Source organism: Silurus meridionalis, chromosome 25, assembly GCF_014805685.1.
Source record: "Silurus meridionalis isolate SWU-2019-XX chromosome 25, ASM1480568v1, whole genome shotgun sequence".
Taxonomy (NCBI): domain Eukaryota; kingdom Metazoa; phylum Chordata; class Actinopteri; order Siluriformes; family Siluridae; genus Silurus; species Silurus meridionalis.
In genome coordinates this window covers 17,597,501-17,607,500 of record NC_060908.1, presented here as the reverse complement: position 1 = coordinate 17,607,500, position 10,000 = coordinate 17,597,501, and the positions used below count along the sequence as shown (strand labels likewise).

Below are 10,000 nucleotides of genomic sequence, written 5' to 3'. Positions count from 1 at the left end.
AAATCCAGTCATAATAAATAAACTTCAGAACTGTTTTTCAGTGCACACATTTCACAATGAAATAACTGTACAGTAGTACTAACTGCTTGATAAACAAAACTGTAATAAATTGTCTTAAAAACAGACATGAAATAAATTAAGATGAACTAACCTCAACTCCAGTCATAACAATAAATAAAAACTAACAGAAATCAAAACCAAAAAACAGATTGCTCTCTTAAAGGTTTTTTGCAAGAAAAACCAGCATGTCCACCATATCTGTGGTCGTGGCGTAGTATTTCACCTGCTTGAGCTCGTATTCAACGCCCGCCTTACATTTCTCATACATTTTGGGAATAGCAAATCGTGTGAAATGAGTGCGAGATGGCAGCTGGTATCTTTTGTCGAGTGTTTGTATTAGTCTTCGGAAGCCGTCTTTACTGAAGATGTGCGCAGGCATCATATCTTTGCATATGTAATAGGTGACCGCGTCCGTAATTTCTTTGTGCCGTTTTGATCCTTTCTCATAAGACATGGCGCTTGCAAATGCTTGAACAATGTATACTTGTTCAATCTGTTCGGGCTGGCTTTGATGTGTGCTTTGATGTGTGCTTTTGTTTGTTTCGATGGACTTTGTCGACATGCATTGATCATGCAGTTTTTTATGGCGCTGTTTTAAGTGTTGGAACAGATTTGTAGTATTGCTCCGTTTCGTTGGAATAATCATTCCACATGTCTTGCTCTGTGACACATCCTCTCTCCTGAATCCAAAATACTCCCAAACGACTGACGTTGAATTTCTCTTTGGCACCAAATCATTTTTATTTTGACCTGCATCCATATTTTATGTTGTTTCCTCCCGCTTGCCGATTTGGTTTTTCCGCTCAGCTTTGTCGTGCGCTGCGTGAACTCTGATTGGTTAACGTCTTAAAAACATGCGCACAAGAACGTATTCTGAATAAAAATATAAATAAATTAATAGATAAAATCGCAGCCTTATGCGGTTTAGAAATCGCATGTGCTTAAATCGCGATTTTTTTGCGATTGCGATTAATTGCGCAGCCCTAGTACACACACACTCACTCACAAATATCAAATACATATAATATTTTGTTATTAATCTATTTTTTTTCTAAATGTGTGTGTGTGTGTGTGTGTGTGTGTGTGTGTGTGTGTGTACAGACAGCCGACCCAGGATGCCCCTGAGGAAGTTCGCGCTCGTGATTTCAGGCGTGAGCTGGAGGAGAGAGAGAGAGCAGCCGTTAAAAACAGAGAGAGAGGAGCGAGAGGTGTGTGTGTGTGTGTGTGTGTGTGTGTGTGTGTGTGTTTCTCATTAATATAATAGTTGCCACATGTACCTGGTTTATGTTTCTTTTCTCGCATTGGGTTTTTTTTTTCTTATGGAGCTCATCAGATTTGTGACTCCGTCATGAGTATTGTGTGTAACTGCTATGATCATTTCCTGTATTTGGTTGTTGTGTATCTCCGTGATAAATGTTCTGGTCTGGTGAAATGGTGATGAAGTGTTGGTCAGACAGTGGAGGTGGATGTTCAGTGCACTGGTAGATGAGGGTTGTGTGTTGCCATGGAAATGACTATGTGAATATTTCCTTTTGTATAACACACTAGAGACCCCTGAAATCAGGTGGGGTGTGTTTGGTGTTAATTTCCCCACGCTTACAGAAATAACTTCAACCAGAGGAGAGTGAGGTGCATCAGTTCCTGCCAGGTGGAGAATGTTCCAGGGAGAAACTGTTGGGGGAGAGAGAGAGAGAGTGTGTGTGTGTGTGTGTGTGTGTGTGTGTGTGTGTGTGTGTGTGTGTGATAACAGTTCTGTTTATTTCCTTTAGAACACACGTCCTCTTCTTCCTCCTCTTCAAAGCGTCCTCGCCTCGATCAGATTCCTGCCGCAAACCTTGACGCAGATGACCCACTCACAGACGTACGACACACACACACACACACACACACACACTGTGCAGACAGACAATGAAAGAGTTGTATAGATAAAACTATATAGAGAGTATAAACTGTTCGTTTGTGTGTAACAGGACGATGAGGATTCTGATTCCGCCTCCGACAGTGATGATGACACCGCCGCCCTGCTGGCCGAACTTGAGAAAATTAAGAAAGAGAGGGCAGAGGAGCAGGAGAGGAAGGTGAGAACCACTTTGCAATCACATGATCAATTTCTCAAACACACAAACAATACTTGTTTAAATATAAAGTGTGTGTGTGTGTGTGTGTGTGTGTGTAGGAGCGGGAACAGAAAGCAGAGGAAGAGAGAATTCGAATGGAAAATATTCTGAGTGGTAATCCACTTCTCAATCTTGCTGGACAACCAACTCATACACCTACCACCTTCAGTGTCAAACGCAGGTATCTCTCTCTCTCTCTCACACACACACACACACACTCTCACTCACACACACACACACACACACACACACACACACACACACACACATACAAATAAGACTCATAGAAAAAGTGAGGTTTCTTACAGTATGTAAATGGTGTGTGTGTGTGTGTGTGTGTGTGTGTGTGTGTTACAGATGGGACGATGATGTGGTCTTTAAAAACTGTGCTAAAGGTGTGGACGAGTCTCGGAAAGAGAAGCGTTTTATTAACGACACTTTGCGCTCCGAATTCCACAAAAAGTTTATGGAGAAATACGTTAAATAAGATGTGTGACCTTTGTGACCTTGGATTTAGTTTAATATTTCCTTTCAGTTCTTCTCATGATTTTTTGTTTGTTTGTGTAATAAAAGCTTCTGACTTCTTTATTACTGGTGTGCTTATTTTTATTTTTACCTCAGTAATAATGCGAGTGGGCCGAGTTAACAATTAGCAGTGTTTCAGCTCTTTTCCTCCTCAATTGTTAAATTTCCATCACATGCCTTCATGAAGTCAGTCAGTGTACAGATTCTGGTCCAAACTTGACTGTTCAACTGCAGATTTATTTACACACTCAACATAATGAATGTTTCAGTATGAAATCTAAAACTATTTTCAGTTTCTTCAGAATTTTTATCTCTAAAGTTAAAATCATGTATAAATACTGAGAGCCGACCAGATTATATCTTTAAGATTCTGAAGCTCTGCTCTAGAAAATAAACAAAGCATGAGCAAAGTTATAAAATCTTCTGAATATTATCAATTCCTCATTATCTTTAGGTCACGTCCATAAACCCCTCAAGTTAGCAGTTATTAAGCCCCTCATTAAAAAACCTCATTCGGATCCAAACACGCTATCGAATTACAGACCCATTTCAAATCTCCCATTTATGTGTAAGATTTTAGAAAAGATTGTCGCTGCACAGTTCTGTTCCTACTTACAAGAGAACAATTTCCTTTGAGGAGTTTCAGTCAGGTTTCAGGCTCCATCATAGCACAGAAACTGCTCTAGTTATAATCACTAATGACCTGTTTTTAGCTTCAGACCAAGGCTTTATCTCGCTGTTAGTTTTACTAGATCTTAGTGCTCCATTCGACACTATAGATCATGATCTTCTCCTAGATCACTTACAGAATTACATCAGCATTCAGGGACAGTCATTAAGCTGGTTTAAATCCTACCTGTCCGATCGTTACCATTTTGTAGATTTAAATGGAGAGCTATCCAGGTTAATGCTAGTAAATTATGGTGTGCCACAAGGTTCGGTTCTAGGACCCCTGCTCTTCACAATATACATGCTTCCCTTAGGAAATATTATTAGAAGGTATAGAATTAGCTTCCATTGGTATGCTGATGATACCCAGCTATATATCTCATCTAAACCAGACGATACACTCAATTAGCTCAAATAACTGAGTGTGTTAAAGCAATAAGAGATTGGATGACCCATAACTTTCTACTATTAAATTCTGATAAGACGGAGATTTTGCTCATTGGCCCAAAAACCAGCATACAGAAGCTCCACAATCTCAACCTGCATTTAGACGGATGTTCTGTAACCACTAGTTCAACAGTAAAAGACCTGGGTGTTATTTTAGAGCAATTTATCTTTTAAAAATCACATCAACCAAGTTACAAAAACAGCTTCTTTCACCTTAGAAATATTTCTAAGCTAAGAAACATGTCTATATCTGATGCAGAGAAGCTCGTCCATGCGTTCATGACCTCCAGACTGGACTATTGTAATGCATTACTAAGTGGATGTCCAGCGTCATTAATAAACAAGCTTCAGTTAGTTCAGAATGCAGCAGTCAGAGTTCTCACAAGGTGGAGAAAATATCACCATATAACCCCAATCTTCTCATCTCTACACTGGCTTCCTGTTAAGTTTGAATCGACTACAAACTACTGCTTCTTACCTACAAAACACTAAATGTTTTATCTCCATGTATCTCTCCAGTCTTCTAACATGCTGCAATCCGTCATGCTCCTTCAGATCTCAAAACTCTGGACTTCTAGTAGTTCCTAGAATAGCAAAGTCCACTAAAGGTAGTAGAAATTTTTTTACATTTAGCTCCTAAAATAGTCTTCCTGACAGTGTTCGGGGCTCAGACACACTCTCCCAGTTTATGTGCAGATTAAAGACGTATGTTTTTAGCAAGTTCTACACATAACACACATTACATCATAACCTTGTGCTCCAGAACATCTGATCTCATCACATTATCAACTTGTGCTGTTAATATCATGAACAGCAGCTACGCTAATTCCTCTCCACTGCTTCTCTTTCTCTCCCCGTCCCGAGGCTTCCTGAGGTTGCTCCAGCTCCAGTCACGTCCCACCTCATGAAGCTTGTGGACCTTTAAAGAAGTAGATGCCCACAAACATCCCGAACCATCTAGAGACACTTCATGTGGAGTTTGGACACTGGACCTCTTTGAGTGTTTAAATGCTCTGGCATGGAGAAGCTGGTGCTGGATCTGTGATGATCTGAGATGTTGAGCAATTTTTCTGACTTGCTCAGTAGTTCCTGGTTCCATAATCTCATCTGACTGAGAGAGAGGGGGTGAGAGAGAGAGAGGGATTAGGGAGGAAGGTATATGGATTAGGGAGGAGGGTATAGGGATTAGGGGAGGGTATAGGGATTAGGGAGGAGGGTATATGGATTAGGAGGAGGGTATAGGGATTAGGGGAGGTATAGGGATTAGGGAGAAGGGTATAGGGATGGGAGGAGGGTATAGGGATTAGGGGAGGTATAGGGATTAGGGAGAAGGGTATAGGGATTAGGGAGAAGGGTATAGGGATTAGGGAGGAAGGTATAGGGATTAGGGAGAAGGGTATAGGGATTAGGAGGAAGGTATAGGGATTGGGAGAAGGGTATAGGGATTAGGAGAAGGGTATAGGGATTAGGGAGGAAGGTATAGGGATTAGGAGAAGGGTATAGGGATTAGGGAGGAAGGTATAGGGATTGGGAGAAGGGTATAGGGATTAGGGGAGGGTATAGGGATTAGGGAGGAGGGTATATGGATTAGGGAGGAGGTATAGGGATTGGGGAGGGTATAGGGATTAGGAGAAGGGTATAGGGATTGGGAGGAGGGTATAGGGATTAGAGGGAGGGTATAGGGATTAGGAGGAGGGTATAGGGATTAGGGGAGGGTATAGGGATTAGGGAGAAGGGTATAGGGATTGGGAGGAGAGTATAGGGATTAGGGGAGGGTATAGGGATTAGGGAGAAGGGTATAGGGATTAGGAGAAGGGTATAGGGATTAGGGAGGAAGGTATAGGGATTAGGGAGAAGGGTATAGGGATTAGGGAGGAAGGTATAGGGATTGGGAGAAGGGTATAGGGATTAGGGAGGAAGGTATAGGGATTGGGAGAAGGGTATAGGGATTAGGGAGGAGGGTATAGGGATTATGGTATAGGGATTAGAGAGTGTGATATGGGGCATATTGAGTTTGTGTGTGTGTGTGTGTGTGTGTGTGTGTGTGTGTGGACCTTCATCAGGAGTTTCCTGTCTGTTTAAAGGCATCCCTCTTCTCCAGACAGAGAGAAAGACAGGACATATGAGGAAACACTGGAAAGGAATGTGAAAATAATTTTCATGAATAATTATAAGTCTTTGTGTGTGTGTGTGTGTGTGTGTGTGTGTGTGTGTGTGTGTGTGTGTACTAGCAAGTACCCACCACTCTGTAATCTGATCTGATCCAAAGGAAATGCATCACTTCCTGCCAGGCGGAGAAACAGTTAGAGGAGGAGAATGTGTGTGTGTGTGTGTGTGTGTGTGTGTGTGTGTGTGTGTGTGTGTGTGTGTGTGTGTGTGTTTGGGGACAAAAAGTGGGAGGAGAAAGTGTGATAGAGGAAGAGGAAATCTTCATCCTGCTGTCAGAGTGTAAAGCCGTCTGTGATCGTGTGCAGGTCAGAAAAAGTCTGTGTGTGTGTGTGTGTGTGTGTGTGTCTACTTAGACATAATCTGTGTGGGTTCATATTAATAACTCCTATCAGTGTGTTTAGAATATGTAGTCACATGTGGACTGAGTGTGTGCTTGTGTGTGTGTGTGTGTGTGTGTGTGTGTGTGTGTGTGTGTATAAAACAGAACTTTGTTAGTGTGTGTTAGTGTGTGTGTGTGTGTGTGTGTGTGTGTAAACAATTTTTTATTGGAGTTAAAGGTTTTAGCAACTTTTCACATGCTTCTATCATACGAAAACACACACACACACACACACACACTCAGAATGTGATGCAGATTTCATCACTGTGGGTTGTTCTGTGGTTTATGATTCATTATTTCTGTTCTTGGTCTCTCTCAGTCCCGTATCCGGTGCACTGTACACATTTCTGTTCCTGAACATCAACAGAGTCACATGATGCAAGTGTGAACTCACAGCTCACCAGGAAGATGCTTCATCTTTACACATTTTTAGAGTGGATTGGTGGATGAAGATTTGTTGGATGAGTGGATCAGTGGATGGGGATTGGTGTATGAGAGGATTGGTGGATGGGGGGTTTGTGGATGAGAGGATTGGTGGATGAGAGGATTGGTGGATGGGGGTTTGTGGTTGAGAGGATTGGTGGATGGGGGTTTGTGGTTGAGAGGATTGGTGGATGAGAGGATTGGTGGATGGGGGTTTGTGGTTGAGAGGATTGGTGGATGGGGATTGGTGGATGGGGGTTAGTGGATGAGAGAACTGGTGGATGAGAGGATTGGTGGATGGGGGTTGGTGGTTGAGAGGATTGGTGGGTGAGAGGATTGGTGGATGGGGGTTGTTGGATGAGAGGATTGGTGGATGGGGGTTGGTGGATGAGAGGATTGGTGGATGGGGGTTGGTGGATGAGAGGATTGGTGGATGGGGGTTGGTGGATGAGAGGATTGGTGGATGGGGGTTGGTGGATGGGGGTTGGTGGATGGGGGTTTGTGGTTGAGAGGATTGTGGTTGAGAGGATTGTGGTTGAGAGGATTGGTGGATGAGAGGATTGGTGGATGGGGGTTTGTGGTTGAGAGGATTGTGGTTGAGAGGATTGGTGGATGGGGGTTGTGCTTGAGAGGATTGGTGGATGGGGGATTGTGCTTGAGAGGATTGGTGGATGAGAGGATTGGTGGATGGGGGTTGGTGGATGAGAGGATTGTGGTTGAGAGGATTGGTGGATGGGGATTGGTGGATGGGGGTTTGTGGTTGAGAGGATTGGTGGATGGGGAATTGGTGGATGGGGGATGGTGGGAGGGGTTGGTGGATAGGGGATTGGTGGATGAGAGGATTGTGTTGTGTAGTTTTGTGAAGTGTGTAGTGTGTTGTTTAATGTTGTGTAGTATGTAGTGTGTATTATTGTATGCTCTAACAGGAAGTCTGTTTCTCTGTTAGACTGATTTGCTTATTCATTTGCTTTGATCCTGTTTACCATGAATGGGGTGTGTGTTTAAAAGTGGAAGCTCCGGTCAGACTGGTGTGTGTGTGTGTGTGTGTGTGTGTGTGTGTGTGTGTGTGTGTGTGTGTGTTTTCATATACGACCTCTGTAACTGCAACTAAACCCTACCCCCAACCCTAACACTAAATCACACACATATCTGTGTGTGTGTGTGTGTGTGTGTGTGTGTGTGTGAGAGAGAGTGAGTGTGTGTGTGTGTGTGTGTTTATTTCTGCATAAATATTTTGACTAAAAGTAATGTTGAAGGCTCCACTGCAGGTGTCTAACTCAGTGTGTGTGTGTGTGTGTGTGTGTGTGTGTGTGCAGTAGTTCGATGGCTAAGTGTGTGAGAGCACACAGTGTGTCGGGGCATCCTGAGGGGCCGTACCGGGCGGTGCAGTGTGTGGACGGTTTGGTACAGCAGGAGTTAGAGGGCGTGGACACGTTGGATAAACTATTCTGTTACGCAGTGAGCAGGTTCACAAACTCACCCTGTGTAGGCAGCAGGGAAATCCTCTCCCAGGATAATGAGACACAACCTGATGGCAAAGTCTTCCAGAAGGTAATATTACCACCTGTTAATCAATCAGCCAATCAATCAGCCAACCACTCTGTGTGTGTGTGTGTGTGTGTGTGTGTGTGTGTGTGTGTGTGTGTGCGCAGCTGGTCCTGGGTGAGTATAAGTGGAAGTCTTACGAGGAAGTTGATCACCACATAAACTTCCTGGGCCGCGGTCTGTCTGCTTTGGGTCAAAGGTCACGCCGCTCAATCGCCATCTTCTGTGAGACGAGAGAGGAGTGGATGATCACAGCGCAGGCCTGCTTCAGATTCAACTACCCATGTACACACACACACACACACACACACTCACACACACACACAAACACTTTGAACTTATTTAACAGGTGTCATTTATTTTTTCTGGCATTTTCTGTGTGTGTGCATGTGTGTATGTGTGTGTGTGTGTGTGCGCGTGCGTGCGTGTGTGCATGCATGTGTGCGTTTATGTGTGTGTGTAGTGGTGACACTCTACGCTACACTTGGTGAAGACGCTGTAGCCTTTGGTTTGAATCAATGTGAAGCCACACACCTCATCACTAGCAAGGAACTGCTAGAAACCAAACTGAAGGTACTCACTCACTCACTCACACACATACACACATATATATGCATATATATATATATATATATATATATATATGCATATGCACAAATACACACACACACACACACCCTGTCTCTGTGTGTCCAGGCAGTGTTGCCAGATGTTGTGGGTCTGAAGCATGTGATATACGTGGGCAGTGGGAGTGTGTCTGTGGAAAATTACCCACAATCCCTCAGCATCCACAGCTTACAGGACGTGATGGATTTCGGAGCCAAACCTGAGAACTGTGAGTGTTACCATAGTAACACTAAATATAATTATTTAAATATATAAATTAGACCCTCCTCCATGACCACCTGTCTAATCTAACATAACTGTCTATCTGCCTTCCTCTATGGGTCTCTGTCTCTCTGCCTGTCGCTCTCTCTGTCTGTCTCTCTCTCTCTCTGTCTGTATGTGTGTCTCTTTCTCACTCTCACGCTCTCTCTGTGTCTGTCGCTCTCTCTGTGTCTGTCGCTCTCTCTGACTGTCTCTCTCTCTCTCTCCCCTGTCTGTCTGTCAGTGAATGTGCAGTCTGACAGCCCGTCTCCGGCTGATCTTGCGGTGGTGATGTACACTAGCGGATCAACAGGTCGTCCTAAAGGAGTGAAGATGCACCACAGTAACCTCATTGCTGGAATGGCTGGCCAGTGCCAGAGAATTCCGGGTCTTGGGTCAGCCAATCACAGCACAGAACACAACTGACAATTCAGAGCATGTAGACATGTAGGGCCTTGTGAAATGTTTTATCAACAGTGACCAATCAGTGTTTATTACAGGCACAGGAGTAACTCTTATACTGATGAGAAGGTCAGGGGTTCAAATCCCGGCAGCACAAAATCACCACTAGTGAGCCCTAAATATACTGTATATCACACTGTCCACTTTATTATAATATTTAATATATATATTTTCTTGGCCAATAAACAAAATAAATAAAATCTAATTTATGTAGATCAGTGTGATTCAGGTCCACTACTGCAGGAGTGATGAGGGAGACAGCTAGAAAAGTACTCGGTGTATTCTGAGAGGGAATGCAGTGGAGGGGTGCGGTTGCAGGGAGAAGAAGTGGAGAAGG

The 10,000-nt window shown here is 43.5% G+C and overlaps 2 protein-coding genes across 5 annotated transcripts in view; both read left to right on the top strand.

Annotated features, from left to right (window-relative positions):
* cwc15 (CWC15 spliceosome associated protein homolog) overlaps positions 1-2,765 on the top strand; it is a 10,444-nt gene extending 7,679 nt beyond the window's left edge. For all 3 annotated transcript variants that reach the window (XM_046838676.1, XM_046838677.1, XM_046838675.1), the window contains exons 3-7: positions 1,162-1,268; positions 1,830-1,921; positions 2,031-2,138; positions 2,237-2,358; positions 2,535-2,765. In XM_046838676.1, coding sequence (XP_046694632.1) covers positions 1,162-1,268; positions 1,830-1,921; positions 2,031-2,138; positions 2,237-2,358; positions 2,535-2,664 — 559 coding nt within the window. In that variant the 3' untranslated portion in view covers positions 2,665-2,765. The remainder of the gene's footprint in view (positions 1-1,161; positions 1,269-1,829; positions 1,922-2,030; positions 2,139-2,236; positions 2,359-2,534) is intronic.
* A 3,387-nt stretch (positions 2,766-6,152) lies between these two features.
* acsl4b (acyl-CoA synthetase long chain family member 4b) overlaps positions 6,153-10,000 on the top strand; it is an 11,441-nt gene continuing 7,593 nt past the window's right edge. Inside the window, exons 1-6 of one of the 2 annotated variants that reach the window (XM_046838657.1) lie at positions 6,153-6,292; positions 8,106-8,340; positions 8,442-8,619; positions 8,798-8,907; positions 9,031-9,169; positions 9,446-9,596. In XM_046838657.1, coding sequence (XP_046694613.1) covers positions 8,113-8,340; positions 8,442-8,619; positions 8,798-8,907; positions 9,031-9,169; positions 9,446-9,596 — 806 coding nt within the window. In that variant the 5' untranslated portion in view covers positions 6,153-6,292; positions 8,106-8,112. Of the gene's footprint in view, positions 6,293-7,901; positions 8,341-8,441; positions 8,620-8,797; positions 8,908-9,030; positions 9,170-9,445; positions 9,597-10,000 lie in introns of those variants that run through there. The other variant, XM_046838658.1, reaches the window with a different exon arrangement.